Source organism: Caretta caretta, chromosome 2, assembly GCF_965140235.1.
Source record: "Caretta caretta isolate rCarCar2 chromosome 2, rCarCar1.hap1, whole genome shotgun sequence".
NCBI classification, from domain to species: Eukaryota; Metazoa; Chordata; order Testudines; family Cheloniidae; genus Caretta; species Caretta caretta.
In genome coordinates, this window is record NC_134207.1 from 262,724,738 (window position 1) to 262,748,918 (window position 24,181).

Consider the following 24,181-nt stretch of genomic DNA (forward strand, 5'->3'; position numbering starts at 1 on the left):
ACTGTTTTGCAATATCAATAAAAGGCACTAAGGTATCCTCTTGTCTTCAAAACTGCATAACATCCTTGAATGTTTAACATCAGTTCTTCATGAAACAGATTTTAATATTTATCCACACCCTAGTGATTTTAGAAATAATTCAGAGTCTAGCTGTCCAACCACTACTAAATCCATATATACAGTAGGAGCACTTCACCCGTATAGAAAAAGTGGTACACTATACCAGCAAAAAGAAAAGGAGTACTTGTGGCACCTTAGAGACTAACCAATTTATTTGAGCATGAGCTTTTCTTTTTGCGAATACAGACTAACACGGCTGTTACTCTGAAACCTGTCATTATACCAACAAGGTGCTCCTAACTTATACAGGCAAAGATGCACTTTTACTGGTACAGCTTATTCCACCCCTTGTTTCCGTGAGCAAAACAAGCTATACCAATAAAACTGCACTTTCTGGCCAGCATAATTGCATCTGCCAGCAGCTATGTTAGTCAGGGACCATACCCCATCCCAGATGAACAGAGCTAGGCCAGCAGAAGTCTGTAGATAAACATGGCCTGAGAGACACTTTAAAACTTGTGGCAATAGATAACTTCCCCCAATTACACTTTCAATAAGATGGGAAGATACATCAACAGTCACCCCTGTACAGCGCTTAAAGCGGTGTGAAAAAAGCATGAGAGGGGAAGAGTGCCATACTTTGGTAGCAACAGCTTCAGGAAGTGATTAAAGTGTGCCCCTCAATGACCCAGCTTGATTTTTAATTGCTTTTTCCAGGTCTGCAAACACTACCCCCAACAAACCCTTTCAGCACTATGGCGGGAAGGTATGAACAGGAGCTAGTGGGCACTAGGGCAGGGGTAGCAGGGAGGGTGGACGACTGGCAAGACCCCCAGCAGCGGGCAGAAAATTGGGTTACCCATTGCCACCACCAGTGCTGTTGGAGGGGTCAGTACAGCGTGGCAGCCGCCAGCCCCACGTAGATACCACAGTGATGGGCACTTCGAAAGCCCCGAGAGGACGCCCTGGGAGCAGGATGGGGAGTGTGTGTGTGTGTGTGTGTGCGGGGGTCACTGCCCCAACAGGCAAAGGGAAGGGAGCAGCCCAGCCCCCCACTGCCAGAGAAGTGAGTGTGGGGGGGGGTCACTGCCCCAACAGGCAAAGGGAAGGGAGCAGCCCAGCCCCCCACTGCCAGAGAAGTGAGTGGGGGGGCGTCACTGCCCCAACAGGCAAAGGGAAGGGAGCAGCCCAGCCCCCCACTGCCAGAGAAGTGAGTGGGGGGCGCGTCACTGCCCCAACAGGCAAAGGGAAGGGAGCAGCCCAGCCCCCCACTGCCAGAGAAGTGTGTGTGGGGGGGGGGTCACTACCCCAACAGGCAAAGGGAAGGGAGCAGCCCAGCCCCCCACTGCCAGAGAAGTGAGTGTGGGGGGGGGTCACTACCCCAACAGGCAAAGGGAAGGGAGCAGCCCAGCCCCCCACTGCCAGAGAAGTGAGTGTGGGGGGGTCACTACCCCAACAGGCAAAGGGAAGGGAGCAGCCCAGCCCCCCACTACCAGAGAAGTAAGTGGGAGGGTGGCTGTCACACCTGCCCCAATACCTGAGGCGAGGGGAGCACCTGCCCCCCCCGTCGAGCAGCAAGGCGCACCCGCCCCCCCTGCCCTGGAGGAGGAAGCCGGACTCTGACCCGCACCCGCCCCGAGTACAAAGGGGGAGGGGGAGCCCCAGGGAGAAGTAAGCACCCGCTGAAGTGAGCTGTAGCTCAGGAAAGCTCATGCTCAAATAAATCGGTTAGTCTCTAAGGTGCCACGAGTCCTCCTGTTCTTTTTGGGAATACAGACTAACCCGGCTGCTACTCTGAACTAGATCAGCAGGACACCCAGCCAAACTGGCCTCCTGGCGCCGCCCACCGGAGGCCAGGAGGCTCCTGTCCCATCCCTTCCCGGGGCAGAAGTGGGGCTTGGCCTCACCTCCGGCCAAGAGGCCTTCGCGAAGCGGGGAGCCCGCGGCTGGGCGCTAGCAGCCACCATCTTACCCCTCCTCCACCCCTTCGCCCGGGCGCGGGATGGTGGCGCCCGCCGAGCCCGCTTCACCCACGGACAGGTGAGCGGCTCCCCAACCGCCCCGCCCCGCCCCGCCCCGCGTCGGGCGCGAGGCGAGGCGGGAGCCAGGCTGGGGGAAGGTGGGGGCGGAGCAGCTAACGGTCTCCCTCGGCGCGCTCCCCTCTCAGCGCGCGCTCCTTCCCACCCTCCCGGTCGCCCAATCTGCGAGCAGAGCGGGATGAAGAGCGCGCGGGAGGGGACGGAAAAGCTCCTTGACAACCAATGGAGGACGGGGCGGGGCGGCTGAGAGTGGGATAGGTCGCTGGGATAAATTATTGTGGGAGGCGGGGCCTGAGACGAGCAGGGTTCGAAGGGGCGCAGTGTGAGGGGCCTGGGACGGACCATTTCAGAGTTAGAAGAGAGGGGGATTGAGGGCAAACCATTTCAGGGTTAGAAGGGTGTATGCGGCGGGGGGAGGGGCAAACCCTATCAGGGCTGGGAAGGAAAAGAGGGGGTTGGGGCAAACCATTTCAGGGGCAGTGGGAGGGGGAGAGAGGGAAGTGAGGGTAAACCATGTCGGGCCAGAATGGGGCCGGGGTTTGGGATGAGGCATTTCATGGTTTAGAAGAATTTGGGAGGGGGTTGGGGCAAACCATTTCAGGATTAGAAGAGAGTGTGGGGGAGTTGGAGCAAACCACTACAAAGGGTAGGAGCAGCGTGCCCACACCAGGAGTTACTTTGTGACCCAAGTACAGGGCCTGGGCTATGGCCTTGTTTCCTCAGCCAGCTCCAGTTGTCATGGTGCTCACAGCTCCATGCCCAACTCCTGGTGTGAAATGAGAAGCTGGGGGGGCCCATTCTCAGCAGCCAAGTGTGTGCCTGTGAAAGCCACTGTCAGTGTCTGCACTAACTGGCTGCAGTGGGGCCAGGTGCAGGGCAGCCATCAACCTGCAGGCTGGGTTGATGCTGCACTCACCTGCTTATTGTGGAAAAATTACTTGGCTTTCTGTGTTTCTAAATCAAAAGCAGTCAAACCCTTAGAGACATGTTCCACCCACATCCCACCCGCCAGACTTCCCCTTACAGCCGGGGTCACTCGGTGCAAAGACTGAAGGTGCAATCCATCCCATGCGCGGAGTGAGATTGGGAACCTGAGAGCCAGCTGTGGACCAGGACCCGCAGCACAGAGATGTAACTGCAGTAAGAGTCCTGCTCGAGCCTATGATGAAGCATGCCAGTGCGTACAGAATCATCACTGAATTTAGCTGCTAAAATCTAAGAAATCTCTACTAAACTTGCATGAACTGTGATTGAAAATTTTCAAAGGCTTATATCTTGCACAAATTTGGGCAGATTTTTAGGGAGACAGCAAAAGGCACAATCTTGACATAAAGGCCACTCACTCCCTGTCAAATTTCAAGTCCCTGCTCCAACACATAGACTTTAAGGACAGAAAGGATCATTATGATAATTTAATCTGACCCCCTACACCTGACAGGCCACAGAACCTGACCCACCCACTCCTGTAAATAGGCCCTAAACCTCTGGCTGAGTTACTGAAGTTCTCAAACCTTGATTTAAAGACTTCAAGTTACAAAGAATCCACAATTCATTCTAGTTCAAACCAGCAAGTGACCCCCTGCTGTAGATGATGGTGAAAACCCCCCATGGTCTCTGCCATCTGACCTAAGGGAAAATTCCTTTCTGACCCCAATTGTGGCAATTAGGTAGACCTTATCCTTAACTTCTCTCTCTTTCAGAATTTGTTCTAAGACCTTGCATACAGTTCAGGTCAAACTAACTGGCCAGTAGTTCACTTTTTTCCCCTTTCATAAATAGGGGTACTGTATTTGCAATTCTCAAGTCAGAGTAGAACCCCCGAGTTTAGAGATTCATTAAAAATCCTTGCTATTGGGCTTGCAATTTCATGTGCCAGTTCCTTTAATATTCTTGGAGGGAGATTATCAGGGCCCTCCAATTTAGTCCCTCTAAACTGTTTGAGTTTAGCTTCCACATCCTTCTTCCATTAGCCGCTGCCCCCAAGTTCCTCATTACCCTGTTAAAAACTGAGGCAAAACATTCATTTAGGTGTTGGACCACACCTAGATTATTTTAAATCTCCTCACCATCCTCAGTGTTTAGCGGTCCCACTTCTTCTTTCCTAGTTTTCTTTATATGGCCAAAGATTCTCTTACTATTTGTTTTAATTTCTTGTGCAAGGTCCAACTGTGCTTGGCTTTTGACAGTTCTCATCCCCCCCCAACTTTCAGACCTTTAAATGGTAGCTGATCCATCCCTTCTTCCATTCCTTATAGAATTCCTTCTGCTTTTTAATTAACTATTTGAGATGGTTGTTCATCCAATTTCATCTGCAACCCTTCTCTACACTTTTCTCCTTTCTTGGGTTGCAGGGTTTTGCAACTTTGACTTAAAGCAATTCCAAGCCTCCTCCACGTTAGTCCACTCCACTTCTCTAACTAATTTCCTTAATTTTCTGAAGGTTTACCCTTTTGAAATCCAGGACTCTAGTTGCCAACCTATGTTTGTTTATCCTTCCATTTAAGTTAAACTGAATTAACTCATAATCACTCAAACTAAGGTTGTCTTCTACAAACAATTTTTCTATGAGGTCCTTGATACTTACCAATACTAAATCTAAAACGGTATCACCTCTTGTTGGTTCGGTGACTGTTTGGTGAATCAATCTGTTGACTTTCACATCGAGGAATATCTGGGCCCGACCATTATTAGAAGCACTAGTCCTCCAAACTATATCTGGGAAATTAAAATCTCCCATAATCACTCAATTCCCAGTAGCATTTATTTCATTAAAAATAGTAGAGCTCCCTATCCATATCCAAACGGGATCCTGGGGGGGGGGGGGTCTGTAGGAGACCCCAAGCACTATCCCAGTAGAGCCTTTGTTATCTTTTTTCCCAACGGAGGTGCTAGATTTTAACAGGCAAAACAATGTATTTTTCCCTAGCATCATTCTTGGAAATGGATTAATTGTTGTGGCTGAAATTTCCGCAAACATTTAGTCGATACCCCTGGCCACAGAAACCTGGCATGGAAAATTTCAGCCCAGACAGTAAAAGTTTGCAAAAGTTATAAGAAACTGAAAACAGAGTCTTATAATGGAAAGTGTTGAACAATTTTAATAATAGGTGGTCCTATCAGCCCTGCCTTTAATAATGTGTTTTAGTGGCAGTGTGCTTGCAGTGATGTGTTTTTCTCTCTGTAGTGGTTGTTTTCTTAATTTTTGGTGAGATTAGTCATTGAAAGACGTAGTGAGAAAACATCAAACATTTTAGTTCATGTGAAAAACAGTGGAGGGAAAAAGAAGTCCACTGGTTATTTTCCATTTTTTGACCACTTCAGGTTAAATTTAATTTAAATTACATATGTCTCCAGAGAGTAATAGAGTTATCTATTTCATTTCAGTCAGTCTAATAATTTATTTTAAGATTAATAGAGTACCTCTAATTATTTACCACCTGTAAGGTATATTTCAATGCAACCTCATAACAAGCAAAGCCATTTTTTCCTAACTTTGGTGCCTAACTGGAAGTGCTTAAGTGCATGAATAAGCAGATAACTAAAGCAGTTAGATTTTCAGAAGTACTGAACTCACACAGCTCCCTTTGATACCAATGGGTGTTGCTTAACATGTCTGACAATCAAGCCACTTTCAGTTAGTTGCGTATATTATGTGTTTAGGTGTCTAACTTTAAGCATCCACATTTGAAAATTGTGATCTGTGTTTATTAAAAAAAATATATATATCCAGCCCTTGGTAACATAAAAGCCTTTCACATATTAAGAGGCAGTAAGAAATGTGTGTATGTAGCTGAAATAATAGATACGGCTCCCATGAAAAGAAGAAACTGTGTTTATTCCTGGTGCATATACAGTAGTACCATATAAATATTCTGAGAAGAGCTTGCGCAATTGGTGGCGGAGGGAAAAGCTTTTCTTGACAAACCAGCATAAGCATATTCTACACAGTCTCTCCTTTGTCACATTCAGAGAATCCAGAAAGTCTAAAGCACTACAGATTAATTTCTAGTTCAAGCTTAAAAAAATAAAACAAAAAACTCTATAAGCAACCTAAGAACTGACTGATACTGAGGAATCTTACATAATCTAAAAAGACTGCACTAAAAAGACTCTTCAGGGACTCATTCCTATGTCAATACCACAGCCAAACAATTCTTCAATCGCACAAAAATATCCTTGCCCAAAATAAATGAAAATAGAGGCCTTTTTTCATTTTTTTCCTTCGTGGGTAAGTAGCCAAGCATCACTTATATGTCTCATTGATGGATTTCATGATAAGACTTTCAGCAAAAATAGAGTAATTATTATTTGACTAAGTTTATTTGACCAAGTTTGGAAATTAACAGTCTGTTTGATCTCTCACTTAATAGGTAAACAAGAAGGTAGCCATTTCGAGCTGCGTCAACATTTTTTAAAATGTAACCCTAGAAAACAGTGTCTAACTTTTGCTGACTTTATAAACAATTTTATGTAACAGGCTAAATTGGACTTTTATTACCTTGGACAACTTGGAGTACTTCTGCACAACAGTACACTCATCAAGATTAACACTTGAGTTAAGTTTAGAAAAGCTTGGATGGGAACACTTCAAATGGGAGCTGCCAATAAACATTTTAATAACAAACAAACAAACAAAAAAGGTAACTTATTTCACAATGATAATTAGATTTTTAACCCTATCTGTAACTGAAGAATACTGGGACAATTGCTGTCATTGAGAAGGATTCCTTTTATCTTTTCTAGTCCCAATTCCTCTTGTGCCTTAATAGAGGCTTTTATTTTTAAATATTTAACACAAATAATATTACTACTTGGAGGGTTTTAAAAACAGGTTAGACAAACACATGTCAGGGATGGTCTCAGTGCAGGGGACTGGACTAGACTGAGATCCCTTCCAGTCCTACATTTCTATGATTCTTTATCAATTTTCTTATATCCCAAAGGCAATTTTAGTTTTGTAGCGTCAGAATGATGTCTGTCAGGCAAACTTGGCACTCATCATACACGGTTAATAAGACAAGTCTTCAAGATCAGTGCTAGTTAAAACACAGGTAGTTTTACTGGCATTAAGAAGGGAGGCACAACAGTGGCCAAGAGATTGCAGCTACCCCCTGCTCCTGTCCAATAGTAACGGGTAATCTTTAAAGAAAAACTGATTTTTTTTTTAATTAAGAAAAATGATGATCCCAAACTGCACGTGGAGATTTATATAAAAAGCACAAGGAGCTGCCTTACTGACCACCTAAAACAACCCTTCTTGTGCACCTTCTTGTTCTTTAAGGTATTAATGATATCATCCTTTGCAGGAGAAACAGCAGAAAGTGAACTTCGTCTTGACAGGTAACAAGCCTTCCAGTTCATCTTTAACTTCCTGTTCTGGTAGTTAGAGGATGCTTAATTTAACATCTTGACATTGATCCAGAATGGGTTAAGACCACATTGACTACAGTGGGCATATGAGCAGAACCCTTCTGTGAAGACAAGCACATCTGCCAACATAACGTACTACTATCACTGAAAAATAAAAGACCTTTGTCTGTGCAACTCCACCTAACCTACAGGCCAATCACACAGAAGCACCAATATTAAATCATTGACATAGCTAATTTTTAATGAGTAATTCCACAGATTTCTTTTACAGCAAGCCTGAGGAGTTTTAATGAATATAAGCATTTTTCATACACATTTCACTTCACAGTAATGGCTACAGCAAGGCAACGATGAAATGCTCTTTGGACAATGGTTATTTCAAACAAATATTAAACAGGGCTAGTTCATCATCTTGGGCTCCTTCCAGACCCATTCAATCAGGACCCTACTCATTCATCCCCCTCACTCCTCTTCCCCACACCTCACTTCTGAGTTCACATTATTTACTTAAAAAAAATACACACAGCTTCTATAAATTAGTTTAGGGTTAGAGGGAGTGAGGAAGAGGAGGCCCTGAGTGGGGTGGGGGGGAAGAGGTGCAAAGATGGAAAAAGCAGCAGTAGCCAACATGAAGTAGCAGCAGTCAAAGGGGCCCCAAATTTTTGGGTGCAGGTTTGAGCACCCAGGAAGTAAGGTGGCTAGAGAAACCCTCAGTAAGAGCCAGCAGCAGGGACTAACCCGAAGGCCTTGTTTGGGGGCCACATGAAGCTGTTGGGAGGATGGGGGCAGTAGTGAAGCAGTGAGGAAAGTGCGGGCCTGGAAAACCCCCTAGTTTAGGGCAAAAGAGTTAGACAGCTGGGAAGAACAGGGCATGGAGTGTGGGTGGCAAGCAGGCCTCAGATCCATAGGGCACTGCACAGGCTCTACTCAGCATTTTCTTATCAAAGGCAGGATTGTTACTCCCTCATGCATATTTGTGGCACTGTCCCCCATCCCCCAGAGAGAGCCCTCTATGTGGCTGAGATTCATGTTGGCAGGGAAGGAGTGGACATCTCACCTTGGGGAGGGGACATGTCCCTTCATTGACTTTGAAGAGATTGTGTGGGAACAGTCATACCGCCTGGGGTTTTGGCTGCCTCCTGAAGGTTTTTGGCACTTTTTCTTTTTTAAGAATCACAAGGCACATGGTCCTAATATTTTATTTATGTGTTCTTAGTACCTTTATTTAGGCTTGTCTACACAGAAAGTTGTACTCTTTTAACTATTAACTATACTTGTATATTTAAAGTGGTACAACCTCCTTAGCATGGCTACACTTAGACCTGGTGTACACTAGAAAGTTTTGCCAGTGAAAGTTTCCTTTTGGCAGTACAGTTTTGCATACGTCTACACTCAGGCCTCATCAACACTACAAAGTTAGGTCAGCTCAACTACATCACTCAGGACTGTGAAAAATTTTACATCCTGTGCAACATAGTTAAGCCAACCTAGGCCCCAGTGTAGACAGTGGTAGGTCACCAGAAGAATTCTTCTGTCAAACCTACCTACCACCTCTCAGAGATGGGGATTTACTACATCGATAGAAGAACCCTTTCTGTGGCTGTAGCAAGTGCCTAAAACTACAGTGGCACAGCTGTATCACTGTAGCATTTCTAGCATATACGTACCCTTATTTGTGATTTCTGCCAACCAAAACCTCAACATTTGCTGACAAATTTAAACCAATTATACTGGTATAAAGTTTATATCAATATAGTTTATTCCCATAAAGGATGAGGAAGGCATCTTTATACAAGTATGATTGTGTGCAGACTAGGAGTTGTATCGGCGTACCTATTTCAGTAAATATCACACCCCGACATGAACTTGTGCATAGCCCAGGCCTTTATTACCAGTATCCTGGCCATGGCAGGGCAGCTGTGGGTATACTATTGACCATTGTGCTCCCTCTGCTGACCTTGCAACAGTAGAGTACATACTGATATTACATCATCTGCATACATTGCTCGCCCATGTGGTCAAGTATTAAAAGCAAAATTCTTATTTCAAATGCAGACAGAGTACAATCCATTCCTATTCCTTCAGAGAGAGTTAACAGTAATGACAGAAAAAGCTCTCATCAATCAGCAATTTAGGAGCGGTGCAGAAAGCCTGATGCAAGGAACATTCACAGTGAACATTTTAGCCAGAGTGTAGCAAAAACACACGCTATTGAAAGAAATGGGCAGCACACTGCTATTAAAAAGCCTTACAATACCACAAAAATAATCCGATATAAAAACATTTGACACATACTGTGATAAAATTCCTATTCCCACCTCCCCTTTCAGCATTTCAATATATGCAGCACTATATTCAGAATAAGTTTTGATCCATCCAATGGAGGGCAGCAGGTCCCAGATCCAGCACCACGCAAATAAACCCAGGGCACCTCACATAGAGTAGGGGCTGGATTCCTTAGCAGCCCCACTGGACTCCTTAATATTCCTCACCCATGCCAAGCCTCCTCCCTCTGCCCCAAAGAGACTCTTCAAGCTATATGTAACCATCCACTATGTCATGGGAGGAAACCAAAAATTCCCAGCAAAGCTCCCAGACACAGAGCTGGGGAGCAGTGTCTCTGTGACAGGCTCCTCTATGGTTCCAGAGCCCACGGAAGTCCCTCTCTGCAGAGCTGTGGGTCCTTGGTTTTGGGTGAGCTAATCAGCTAGTGGAAGTCAGTATAGAGATCTCCTCTGTACCATGCAAATTCCCATGGGACTGATACAACCAGCAATAATTGGCCTGTCTTCACTCTCTTTCAGGGAGGGAAGTATGGTACAGGTCACAGAGGGAGAGGATGGGCCACAAGAGTGCTGTGGCTGGGTCAAGGATCTTCAGGAACGGAGCCTAGTTGCCCAGCACAGCCCAAGTCTCCTTAATCTCCCTCCCCATACACCTCTCCCTTAAGGGGAAGCAAGCAGCAGAAACTCCTGCTCCTGAACTTTACAAGACTTTGCTGAATATTTCTCTGCTCTCCTATGTGCTTCTCCACTTAGCCCTTGATTTGTCAATGACTCGATGATGCATCAGGTTCCTTCTGCCTTTTGGCCCAGTTCCCAAGGACCCTTTTGTAATACACACTGCTCAAGTTCTGCAAATAAAAGGTAAAGACAAAGGAAGACATGATGGAAGGGAGTGAGAGAGTGAATGAATTTCCCAGCCTATCAGACAAAGTTTGTTAAGTAAGGCAGATGTGCCACACAGGATTCCTCATTTATTTGTTGGTAGTTTTTGGCCACCAGTTAGGTATAGATGCAGTAAGGTTCACACTAGTGTCGCCTGGTAAACTGATATGAAGTGGCTCATTTATGTTAGCTAATCGCAGCAAAGCTATGCCAAGTTCATCTCCACCAGCGCGGTACTTGCCAGCTGACTTTCCCGATTCAGTTAAGATTGCAGCACCCTCGGGAATGCTTCCCAATGGCAAAGGAGCTGAAAGCTGCACTGGCAATAGGCGTTTGCGGATGACACCCATGTGGTGGGTCCTGGCTGTTAACTCCTGCCCAATATAACAGCCTTTGGTAAAACTGATGCCATTCATGTAGGCCAGGTTGGATTCCAGTGGCAAGGCTACTCTTGGGGGGATGTCTTTTACACCTTCAGCTATTCCTGGGGGGAAAACAGAAGTAACTGGTAAGTTTTGTCAGGCTCTCACAATATATAGCACTTTTAGCATCCATCTTGTTCGCTGAAAACTGTAATTTGGAAAAAAAAAAAAAGTAGAAATAGTTTGAAGTTATTGGTTTTTCAATACTTTGGTTGGAGACCCAAGTTGAAATCACGAGTCATAACTGAGCAAGGCTAGCAAATGCTGATTTAAAAGGTGAGCCAAAAAGCTGTATCAGAGCCTGATCTGCTGACGTTTTGAGCATTCACAAGCACACTACTGAAATGGAGGGCAGTCAAAACCAGGCAGTCAAAACCTGGACCCAAATGAACTTGTATACATTTAATACAAAGGGCCATATCCTGCTCACCTTAATCACATAAGTAGACTTTAGGGTAAAAAAAAGTGTTATTTTTGGTCAAAAGCTATGTAATAAACATAGGATGGTCAAATGAAAATACCTCTTCAGCAAACAGACCAATTATATGTTTTATCTTAAAAGTCAGGGCATACAGAGAAATAAAAAACATCAAATTAGTTAATAACAGCTTTATGGAAACATTAGTATTTTCTCCTTTTTGACAATATAAATAACTTCTGATGACAGATTAGTAAAGGAAATACTCAGTGTGGGTCCATTAAAAACTATGCACCCATCTTCATTATGACCACAGATTCATTATACTGTAGGAGCTCAGGTTTCAGAGGAACAGCCGTGTTAGTCTGTATTCGCAAAAAGAAAAGGAGTACTTGTGGCACCTTAGAGACTAACCAATTTATTTGAGCATGAGCTTTCGTGAGCCACAGCTCACTTCATCAGATGTGTACCGTGGAAACTGCAGCAGACTTTATATACACACAGAGAATATGAAACAATACCTCCTCCCACCCCACTGTCCTGCTGGTAATAGCTTATCTAAAGTGATCAACAGGTGGGCCATTTCCAGCACAAATCCAGGTTTTCTCACCCTCCACCCCCACACACAAATTCACTCTCCTGCTGGTGCTAGCCCATCCAAAGTGACAACTCTTTACATAATCAAGTCGGGCTATTTCCTGCATAGATCCAGGTTTTCTCACTTCCCCCCCACCCCCATACACACACAAACTCACTCTCCTGCTGGTAATAGCTCATCTAAACTGACCACTCTCCAAGTTTAAATCCAAGTTAAACCAGAATATCTGGGGGGGGGGGGGGGGGGTAGGAAAAAACAAGAGGAAACAGGCTACCTTGCATAATGACTTAGCCACTCCCAGTCTCTATTTAAGCCTAAATTAATAGTATCCAATTTGCAAATGAATTCCAATTCAGCAGTTTCTCGCTGGAGTCTGGATTTGAAGTTTTTTTGTTTTAAGATAGCGACCTTCATGTCTGTGATTGCGTGACCAGAGAGATTGAAGTGTTCTCCGACTGGTTTATGAATGTTATAATTCTTGACATCTGATTTGTGTCCATTTATTCTTTTACGTAGAGACTGTCCAGTTTGACCAATGTACATGGCAGAGGGGCATTGCTGGCACATGATGGCATATATCACATTGGTGGATGTGCAGGTGAACGAGCCTCTGATAGTGTGGCTGATGTTATTAGGCCCTGTGATGGTGTCCCCTGAATAGATATGTGGGCACAATTGGCAACGGGCTTTGTTGCAAGGATAAGTTCCTGGGCTAGTGGTTCCATTGTGTGGTATGTGGTTGTCGGTGAGCATTTGCTTCAGGTTGCGGGGCTGTCTGTAGGCAAGGACTGGCCTGTCTCCCAAGACTTGTGAGAGTGTTGGGTCATCCTTTAGGATAGGTTGTAGATCCTTAATAATGCGTTGGAGGGGTTTTAGTTGGGGGCTGAAGGTGACGGCTAGTGGCGTTCTGTTATTTTCTTTGTTAGGCCTCTCCTGTAGTAGGTAACTTCTGGGAACTCTTCTGGCTCTATCAATCTGTTTCTTTACTTCTGCAGGTGGGTATTGTAGTTGTAAGAAAGCTTGACAGAGATCTTGTAGGTGTTTGTCTCTGTCTGAGGGGTTGGAGCAAATGTGGTTGTATCGCAGAGCTTGGCTGTAGACGATGGATCGTGTGGTGTGGTCAGGGTGAAAGCTGGAGGCATGCAGGTAGGAATAGCGGTCAGTAGGTTTCCGGTATAGGGTGGTGTTTATGTGGCCATTGTTTATTAGCACTGTAGTGTCCAGGAAGTGGATCTCTTGTGTGGACTGGACCAGGCTGAGGTTGGTGGTGGGATGGAAATTGTTGAAATCATGGTGGAATTCCTCAAGGGCTTCTTTTCCATGGGTCCAGATGATGAAGATGTCATCAATATAGCGCAAGTAGAGTAGGGGCTTTAGGGGACGAGAGCTGAGGAAGCGTTGTTCTAAATCAGCCATAAAAATGTTGGCATACTGTGGGGCCATGCGGGTACCCATAGCAGTGCCGCTGATCTGAAGGTATACATTGTCCCCAAATGTGAAATAGTTATGGGTAAGGAGCTCAGACTCTAATATATTAAATACTTAAGGTAAAAATATAGTTTAACTGAAGTATTTCCTGTTATTATCCAATAGTAGACTAATTTTCAGTAGGAGCTTCAGGTGCTCAGTACCTATGAAAATTAGGCTGCAAGTCCTCTTCTTTATTTTTTAAACCTAGAACTGTGGTTAAGACAGGCTCTGATACTGTCCTGTAATCTGATTTGGAAGGGCAGACCCTGTAAAGTTTAAGGCCAAAAGAGGGGAATTAGATCATCTAGTCTGAGCTCCTGTATATCACAGGCTATTAAATATCACCCAGTTATCCCTGTATTGCTCCCAATAACTTATGTTTGACTAACGTGTATCTTCCAGAGAGGCATCCAGTCTTGATATGAAGACAACAAGAGATGGAGAATCCAGAACTTTCCTTAGTAGTTTGTTCCAGTGGTTAACCAGCCTCCCTCACTATTAAGTTTGTGCCTTATCTTCAGTTTGAATTTGTCTGGCTTCAGCTTCCAGCCATTACTTCATATTATGCCTTTCTCCACTAGATTACAGAGCCCATTAGTACCTGGCATTTCCTCCCCGTGAAGATACTTATACACTAATTGTGTCACCTCTCCATCTTCTTTTTGATAAACTAAACAGATTGAGTTCTAGGACTCTTGCTAGTAGACATTTTTCTCCAGCTCTCAAATCATGTTTGTGGCTCTTTCATGCAGTCTCTCTAGTTTTTCAAAATCTTTTAAAATATGTGGACAACAGTATTCCCGTGTTGGTCTCACCAATGCCAGACATGAAGGCAAAATCACCTCCCCACTCCTGCTCTCTCACTACTCTCCCTTATACTCAAGGATTACGTTTGTTTACTTTCCAGGATACAGTCCCGCATTTTGGAAATATGGCCTACATTCCGTTTCTCGATGTCTGACTTCATATTTGGCTGTTTTAAAATACCTTTTGTTTGAATGTGCCAAGCTTACCAAGTGCTCCAGATCCAGTCTGTATGACTGCCCTGTCCTCATCATTGTTTATCTCTGTCAATCCTTGTGTCGGCCACAGCGATTTTATATTTACTTCCAGATCAGTGATAAAGTGTTGAATAACACTGGGCCTAGCACGAATCCCACTAGGACCAACCCCATTTAGTGATGATTTCCCAGTGACAAATACTTTGCAATCTGTCTGTTTGCCAGGTCTTAAGCCATTTAATTAGTGCTTTGCTGACACTGTATACTGCTCACTTTTCTACATCAGAATATCATGCATTACTAAGTCAATTACCTTACAGAAGTCAACCACACTTGTAATCTCAAAGAATGGTATCAGGTTTGTTTGACGAGACCTATTTTTCATAAAACCACATTGACTGGCATTAATTATATTCCTATCCTTTTATTCTTTATCAATTGAATCTCATTTCAGATTTTCCATTCATTTGCCTAGGATTTGTCAAGCTAACCAGCCTATAGTTATTCAGATCATCTTCCTTGCCTTTTTGGAATACTGGCACAACATCAGCACTCTACCAGTCTTCTGAAATTGCCCTGGCATTCTGAGATTAATTAAAAATTCACATCAGTGGGCAGAGCTCTTCATCCCACTGTTTTAGGACCCTTGAGTTCAAGTTATCCAGGCCGGTTAATATCTAGTGGATGATGATTAATATCCTCCTTAGTTACTAATAGAATGTAAAGTACTTCATCAGACATATATGATGCAAGTACACCATTCTGCTTCTTTCCAAATACAGAAAATAATATCTATTGAACACTTCTGCCTTTTCTGCATCATTATTAATAATTTTACCATCTCCATCTATGGGCTTATACCATTTCTTGGATTTCTTTTGTTCCTAATATATTTGATTTTAAGTAAAATCTCCTTATTGTCCTTAGCCCTGCCAGCCATAGATTCTTCCCTGATGACTTTAACTCCCCTTACTATCCGCACTTAATAACAATAAATATAAATTAGAAGTTATCTATTCCTCCTTTTTCCTTTGGTTATATGTTGCTTTATTTATAATTACTGTCTTTGCTCTGCAGCTGACTCAGGATAGACTTTTGGCCAAAATTGTCCTTTTTCTTGATTGTGGAATCGTGGCTTTTTGGCCATCTAATAAACTGTTCTTAAAGAACTCTCAATCTTCATTCACATTTCTCTGTCTAAATTTTCCCTTTCCATCAACTTCACTCATAATTTTCCTCAGCTTTGGGAAATTAGCCCCTTTGAAGAACCAAGAATATATACTACATTTCTCCCTTTGCCCACATTAAATGCAACTTCCTGTCCAGTGATTCGTTTCATCTGATGCCTGGCTGGAGTCCGATGGAAGTCAGTAGGGCTCTGCATGGGCACAATGGTGAACCCACACACATGAGATTGCAGTATCTTAGTTACCAACTCAAAGCAAATACATATCGCTTTGATCGTAAATTTCTTTATGAATCCAGTCATACATTTTTACTAAACAGGCCAAGTTTGATTGTTTTTTCCCCACAGCAACAGGCAAACAAACAAGCAAGCACAGTTAATATTCCAAAAATAATCAAAATGACTCAAACCACAAAAATGTCTGACCATATGGAAACCAGTAATCCTATAGGCATGCCCACATCCATACATGTATTAAAAACCCCAGCAGCTGGATACTGTATTCAAAATATAGTTATAGTTACGAAATCAAATTTAGTCCAGAAGTATTAAACAAGAGCTGTATTTACTACCCTGTCAGCAAACACATTCAGACATCCAATAATTAGCATTTAACTTCTAGCGTCTTGCATTAGATCTTGAGTATGGAGTTCTCACAGTAACATACATCTCCCTCATTTTGCTAATACACTAGGGTTTAAAACTTAAATCGGCTTTACCTTGTTTGTACCTGTGCCTATGATAATCGCTAACATTTCCTATATGACTTCCAGGGACAATTTCTAGTGGATTTTCCTCTTTGTTTGTAATCAATCTCCAACCCATGACTTCTGCTCTGGGATCAGGAGTTAAAACCAAAGTTTTGTCTGCACATTTATCAAGGATACTGGAAACATCTCCAGACTGTTCCTCTGGGATGACTGCCCACAAAGAGAGATCAAGGCAGGGGGCTACATCTACTTTCCTCCGGATCTTGTACAATTTCAAATGCTTTTGAACAGAATCCAGCATTGAGCAGTCACACTCCAGCAGGATATTTGGTTCCTCTTCTTGACTTTTATGAAGCCTGAAACAGTAACACATACAACGTTAAAAGAAACAGAAGAAGTAGTTTCAGCAGAGCTTTTTACCTTAATCCTGAGCCAAGTCCAATGATATGCAGAATTTACTGAATGCTACTGGTGCTGATATGGGCGGTACTCAACCTTTTGGACAACTATGAAATATTTGCACCATACTTTTTTCTGTTAAAAAAAAAAAAAGAAACCAAACAAAATTGTAAAATCATATAGGAACGGAAATCTAGACGTAGATTCACCAAGTCCCACCAAACCTATCCAAGTTATTCTATTATTGCAAGGTAAACTCCTGCCTTCACTCTCAACGATGCTAGCCATAAGCACCCAATTCTCCACGGCTCTGACAAATGTGTTTTCACCCATACCTGCCCCCCTTCAATGAGTGGGAAAAGACCCCCAGTCCCAGTAAGCCATCATTTTACCCTCCTTCAGAGGCGGATTTGCCATGAAACAAACAGTGCGGTGGCACGGGGACCCCCATGACAAGGGGGTCCCCAAAATGCAGGACAAATCTCATCTGGCAACGTGCCCCCCAGCCCTGGCTGGCAGCACAGCAGGGCTCAGGCAGGCAGGCTGCCTGCATGCCGTGGCCCCACGCCGCTCCCGGAAGTGGCTGGTTGCTGGCACATTTCTGCGTGCCCCTGGCAGGGGAGGGGGGAGGTTCCACACACTGCTCCCGCCCCAGGTAGTGCACAAAGACCTGCTGCCTCCCTCCCCAAAAGGGGCGCGCAGAGACATGCCAGCAGCATGGCTAAGGCAGCTCCCTGCCCGCGCTACCTCCCTCCCTCCACACCACTCCACTCCCAGAAGCAGCCGGCATGTCCCTGCAGCCCCTGGGGGGAGTGTCTCCACGCATTGCTCCCGCTCCGAGCGCCACCTCCGCAGCTCCCATTGCCTGGGAACTGCGGCCAAAGGGAGCTGTGGGGGTGGCGCCTGCATGCAGCGGCGTGCAGAGACCCCCTAGCCTAGCCTCCCCTCCCCTGCCTGCCTAGGAGCCGCTGCCAGAGGGGTATGCATGTTGCTTTGGGAGCCGCGCTGCCCAAGGTAAGCGCTACCCCCCTGACCCCTCCTGCACCCCAATCCCCTGCCCCAGCCCAGAGCTCGCACCCAAACTTTCTCCCAGAGCCTACACCCCTCACCCCCTCCCACATCCCAACCCCCTGCCCAGAGCCCACACCCAGTACCCAAACTCCCTCCCAGAGCCCAACCCCCACACCCCCTCTTGCACCCCAACCTCCTGCCCTAATCAAGATACCTCACTTTATTTTCATTTACTTCCTGTTACTTATAATATAAGAGGAGGATGACAGAAAAAATAATGAAAAATGGGGTGGGGGGGAGATAAGAAAGAATGCTTTTTCTTGACTGGGTCCCAAGGGGGGGCCCTCAATAATGAGGGTGGCACAGGGCTCCACTAACTCTAAATCCACCACTGCCCTCCTTGAAGTCCCTCCTCAAAATTACGCCTTCCATAATGCGTAGATTAAACTGTAACCTGATAACAACTAGGAAGATGAAGCCTGTGATCACTACTACTGAATAGCTAAGAACTGCACACATTCTATTATATTAGTTATCCTGTTTCCCCTACCCCGGCCTGCTTGTTCATATCATCCACTTGTTATGGGCAACAACTGTATGTTTTTGTACAGTGCCTATCACAATGGGGCCTGATCTCTCTATGCCTTTTATGCACGACCACAATATAAATGTTAAGTAATAAAAATAACTGAGCTGAGAATATCCAAGAGCCCAATTTGTCACTCCTTACAATTATGTTAAGGAGTTGTGAAACGTTGCCATTCTACTCTGGTAGCAGTTTAAACCAAGTTTGCACAGATGTAAATGACTGCATAAGGCAGTGGAAAAATCAGAGCCAATATGTTCGTATATCATCATAGTACATTTTTAGAGTTGGTGCTTCAGTACTATAGTGATTGATACATTAGGAACAGGCACCTCATTATTACTTATTTACATTGTGCTAATGCGTACAGACTCCACCCGGCAATCAAGAGTCCATTGTGACGGCACTATTTACAGATTAAAAAAAAGACATGTAACTATGATAAACTGCATAAAACATCTTGGGGGATTATTGTATGTGAAATGGGAAATACACAAAAATTCTTAAATACTAGTGACAGGAATTACCTCTGAAGAACAGAAGTGAAGGGAGAACAAAACAATACAAATTAATTTAAATGGGGAAAGATGAGACCTTTCATCCACCTTTTTTTTTTTTTTAAATGAACGAGAAAAGCTGAATTAATGCATGTTGTAGGGCTGATATGGCCCGGATCCTGCAAAGACTTACACATGCGCTTGACTTTACACAGTTAGTGGTCCCATTTATTTTATCATAAAGTTGACCATGGACATAGGCAAGTTCAGGCCCTGTAACATTAGCTATACCTAGTTGACATTAAAAGATCACCACCATTTTTCAACAGGATTTTTTCCCCAACAGTTATGCATAATAAACCACCATTGCAAACGTGAAACAAAGGCATCTCTCCCTCCATGGCATGGGCCAGCAAGTTTATTATTGTAAAGTTGCTTTAATTTGCAGTGGGCTCATGACTTGAGTGACCTTTTTAAAAAAAATCACACCAAATAATTTAAGAAGGCCCCAAATGAGCAAGATACTTAAACACACGCTTAATATAAACTGCACCCATTTCCAGGGCTTAATTGTTTTGCTCAATCAGGTCTTAAATTAACTTTGCAGACACCAAATCTGGCCAAGTTATACCATTAGGGACACTGCGTCCACATCTGACTTCACAGCAAGCAAACTCATCAGTCCCCCTATTAGCAAAATAGTGGTACTGACTCTAGCAATGGTCTCTTCCAAGTCTTGCCCATTCCTTCCCCCCCCACGCCCGCCTTGCATTGGTCTCACCTGTAGAGGATGATATCATAGAGGCACCGGCCCTGCACGTTGAGCGCATGCGTGTACTGAGCGCGTGGCGGGGGCGAGCTCTGTGGCGAGGGAGCCCCGCCCTCCGGGGGACGGTCCGCCCCACCCGTCACCAGTCGCTCCACGTCATTGGTGAGCAGCCCCTGCAAGAAGGTGGCCGCCTCGGGCCCCTGCACGCGCAGGAGCGCGCGGCTGAGCGGGAAGCACCGAACAGCCGCGGGTGGGGGAGGGGCGCCCCCGCTCAGCCGCCTCATCCCTCCGCCCCCACCTACCCACGGGCGGGGGCTGCGGGGCAGACCTAGCAGCGCCGCGCCCGCCCTCACCAACATGGCGGCGGAGGCCCGTCAGGGCAGACCGCCGGCAAGTACCTCTGTCGGACTCGCAGTCGCCATCTTGCGCGTGTCCGGTTGGGAGCGAGGCGGAGCGCGCGGCGGGGGGGGGGGCGTGGTAACAAAACGCTCCGCCCCCGCCCCATTAACTCCGCCCCTCCCTAGGTAGCCACGCCCAGTGCTCCTTGCGGGGTGGGGCTGTGGGGGCAGGACCCCCACCAGCGAGGGAAGGCCTCAGGCAACCCCTGCCCTCTGTCCCCCCCCCCCCCCCCCCCCCCGCCCCGCACAACTGGTTCACTTCACACCCCCACCCCCACCCCCGAGTCAGTATCGGGCCTTGGTGGCTCCCTGTTGCCCTGACACTGACCCCCACCTCCTGCAGCAGCAGCCTGCCTAGGTACCAGCTGCTGCTCTGGCGCCTTCCAGAGCGTGGCGGGTGGCCCCGGGAGAGGCTGGCAGACATCCATCGCATGAGCCAGTGTGGGGTGAGACTGCCCCTTCCCAGCAGCCCGGGATGCTGTCCAGCCATACCCCTCAAAGCACTTCTCAAAGGAGCTCAGTATTGCCAGTTGAGGGGTGGGGAAGCTGAGGCACAGAGGTGAGACTCGCCCGAGGTCACCCAGCAGACTAGTGACAGGGCAGGGTTTAGACCCCAGGTCTCCTGTGTCCCAGTCTAATGCTCAAGCTGCGAGGCCGCTAGGACCCAACTTTGGTATAAAACTTGGCACCTGGCCCATACGTAACCTCAACAAAGAGCATATGCTTGGCTTTCTTTGAGTATGTTTGGTTTTTATGTAGTCAGGATTAAATGGCAAAGCCTGTCCTGAGTAGGTGCAGTTCTGACATAAACACACTATGTAGAGCCATCTTCCGACTAAAACGGCTGGGATCATCTGTTTGCCATCTTTCTCCTGCTCTCTGGGAATTGATCAGGCGTGTGGCAGGGCTTCGAAGAGGAGGATGTGTTTTGGACCTGGAGATTTTTTTTTGCGGTTGTTATTCAACATGTTTCTACGTATCTGCTAAGGAACTCAGACATTGATTGCATTGCTAGTAACTCTAGAGCAAGGATATATGGTTGCTGGGCTCACATAAAACCTACATTATTCTCCAGCTGTCAAGGAATTGAAGATCGGGTCCTATTTATATGTCATAGTGCACATATGGAACTGAGGTACGTCTTCTCTAAAGAAGCAAAGGGAAGTGCCTCAAGTAAAATCAATGTAATATTTGTGCTATGATTCCTGTGCGGTCAGGGCCTCTCCCTGCTTGTCCATTTCCATTGTCCCTCTGGATCTTCAATGTATTGCTTAATCTTTTCCAGACCTCTCTGTTGTTCCTGTTAATCACTGGAGCAGGTACATACAAATCTTCCTAAGTACTCAGTCACTAGTACACTGGAAAATGCCACCATTCAGAGGGTTAAGCTTTTCCAATGTTTTTTTTTACTTTTCCCTAGCTCTCTGCTGCTGCTTTTCCCTTCTGTTGGGGTCTCTCCCCACTATTCTTTTAAACACCTCTTCCTCATATGCTCCCTGAGCCTTGTTTAATTCTCTCTTTGATTCTGCTTCCTGACTTTCTGCGTTTTAATGCTCTGCAAGTTGCCTTCCTGGATGCCTGACTCTTCATGAAAAGAAAAGGAGTACTTGTGGCACCTTAGAGACTAACCAATTTATTTGAGCATGAGCTTTCGTGAGCTACAGCTCACTTCATCAGATGCATACCGTGGAAACTGCAGCAGACTTTATATACGCACAGAGAATATGAAACAATACCTCCTCCCACCCCACTGTCCTGCTGGTAATAGCTTATCTAAAGTGATCAACAGGTGGGCCATTTCCAGCACAAATCCAGGTTTTCTCACCCTCCACCCCCCCACACAAATTCACTCTCCTGCTGGTGCTAGCCCATCCAAAGTGACAACTCTTTACCTAGCCCATCCAAAGTGACAACTCTTTACATAATCAAGACTTGATTATGTAAAGAGTTGTCACTTTGGATGGGCTAGCACCAGCAGGAGAGTGAATTTGTGTGGGGGGGTGGAGGGTGAGAAAACCTGGATTTGTGCTGGAAATGGCCCACCTGTTGATCACTTTAGATAAGCTATTACCAGCAGGACAGTGGGGTGGGAGGAGGTATTGTTTCATATTCTCTGTGCGTATATAAAGTCTGCTGCAGTTTCCACGGTATGCATCTGATGAAGTGAGCTGTAGCTCACGAAAGCTCATGCTCAAATAAATTGGTTAGTCTCTAAGGTGCCACAAGTACTCCTTTTCTTTTTGCGAATACAGACTAACACGGCTGTTCCTCTGAAACCTGACTCTTCATGCTAGTTCTCCGGCATTTCCCAAGCTTTCTGCTGCACTCTAAGCTCTTTGCTACTCCCCCAGGCTTAAATGAAAACTGAGGTTGAACATTATCAACAGCTTCTTTGCTAACACACAGTGGTATTTGATGGTAATGTACAGAATGTTTAATAAGATTGGAATTTGAGTTATGTTACTTCACTCTGAAATAAAAAAATCCCCTGATGTATGCGTCTTGTCAAAATGATTTGCCAATGTGAAGGTGAGAGCTAAAAATCACCATTCCCTGGCTCATTAATACTAGACTAACTCCAGGGGAAATATATGCGAAGAGCTATGATAGCCTTGCTTTAAACTCCAATGCATTACAGTGGAATTCATCTCCCAGATTTTAAAAAATGTTATTGAGTCATCTCTAAAGGCTTATGCTCTGTTCCTCCTCCCCCTGCCCCAGAAGCTTATTCTCTGTTCTTCATACCAAGGCTCAGAACACATATGTTTAACTCAAGACAGCAAAAATTACCTGACTGAAGTTTTGCAGCAAAAGTTATCCCTTGTGATCTCAGCTGTATAATGAGAGGAAAAAATTTCAAAACTGGAAAAAAAGACAAAATTAATTTATTAGAACTATCAGAAGCAACTGAAAAGGAGGACTTGTGGCACCTTAGAGACTAACAAATTTATCTGAGCATAAGCTTTCATGAGCTACAGCTCAGTTCAGCGGATGCATTCCGATGAATTCCACGGTATCCATCCGATGAAGTGAGCTGTAGCTCACGAAAGCTCATGCTCAAATAAATTGGTTAGTCTCTAAGGTGCCACAAGTCCTCCTTTTCTTTCTGTGGAAGTGAGTACACAAGCCAGCACTTTTCTTTTACCGGTTTACTATCATGTTGAAACTGACAGCGCAAAAACTCTGCAAGTGTAGACATAGCCGAAGTGTCAGCTTCACTCTGCATTTCCCAGCCTTCATCTCTTTCAATCAACCTCTTGAATGCGATGTTGGCTGAGTTAGTTTGTATTTAAATGTAAATTATGTCGGTCCCAGCGTGAATGTAGAATCAGCTTTTACAGTTACACCACAAGAGCCTTAGCTCACAAAAAGAAAAGGAGTACTTGTGGCACCTTAGAGACTAACCAATTTATTTGAGCATGAGCTTTCGTGAGCTACAGCTCACTTCATCAGATGTTTACCGTGGAAACTGCAGCAGACTTTATATATACACAGAGAATATGAAACAATACCTCCTCCCACCCCACTGTCCTGCTGGTAATAGCTTATCTAAAATGATCAACAGGTGGGCCATTTCCAGCACAAATCCAGGTTTTTGGATTTGTGCTGGAAATGGCCCACCTGTTGATCATTTTAGATAAGCTATTACCAGCAGGACAGTGGGGTGGGAGGAGGTATTGTTTCATATTCTCTGTGTGTATATAAAGTCTGCTGCAGTTTCCACGGTAAACATCTGATGAAGTGAGCTGTAGCTCACGAAAGCTCATGCTCAAATAAATTGGTTAGTCTCTAAGGTGCCACAAGTACTCCTTTTCTTTTTGCGAATACAGACTAACACGGCTGTTCCTCTGAAACCTTAGCTCACAGTGTCACCTGGGACCTTGTGGAGCTGATAGGACAGAGTCCCACAAACTGTGGGGTGTGCCCCCCTAAGGGGGAATGGAGGAATGTTCAGGGGGGCCTGGGCCAGCCCTCACAGGGGGCAGAGAGGGAGTGCAATGCTGAAAATTGTGGGGACCACTGTGATAAGAGGCATATCAGGGCTGCAGCCACGCGTGAGCTTCACAATGCTAGTGTTCC

General features: G+C 45.2%; 2 protein-coding genes across 4 annotated transcripts in view; both read right to left on the reverse strand.

The window, feature by feature from the left end:
* The window catches only part of LOC125631151 (meiosis-specific coiled-coil domain-containing protein MEIOC), a 53,115-nt gene extending 50,911 nt beyond the window's left edge, over positions 1–2,204 (reverse strand). For 2 of the 3 annotated variants that reach the window (XM_048837399.2, XM_048837401.2), the window contains exon 1: positions 1,968–2,204. In XM_048837399.2, coding sequence (XP_048693356.2) covers positions 1,968–2,027 — 60 coding nt within the window. In that variant the 5' untranslated portion in view covers positions 2,028–2,204. The remainder of the gene's footprint in view (positions 1–1,967) is intronic. The other variant, XM_048837402.2, reaches the window with a different exon arrangement.
* Positions 2,205–5,913: 3,709 nt separating this feature from the next.
* Positions 5,914–20,151, reverse strand: IBA57 (iron-sulfur cluster assembly factor IBA57). Its single transcript, XM_048837398.2, has 3 exons — positions 19,716–20,151; positions 16,451–16,797; positions 5,914–11,120 (listed from the first exon to the last, which is right to left on the reverse strand). Exons 1-3 carry the CDS (start codon positions 20,060–20,062, stop codon positions 10,726–10,728), a joined length of 1,089 nt encoding a protein of 362 aa, XP_048693355.1. The 5' UTR covers positions 20,063–20,151; the 3' UTR covers positions 5,914–10,725.
* Between the last annotated feature and the right edge of the window lie 4,030 nt (positions 20,152–24,181).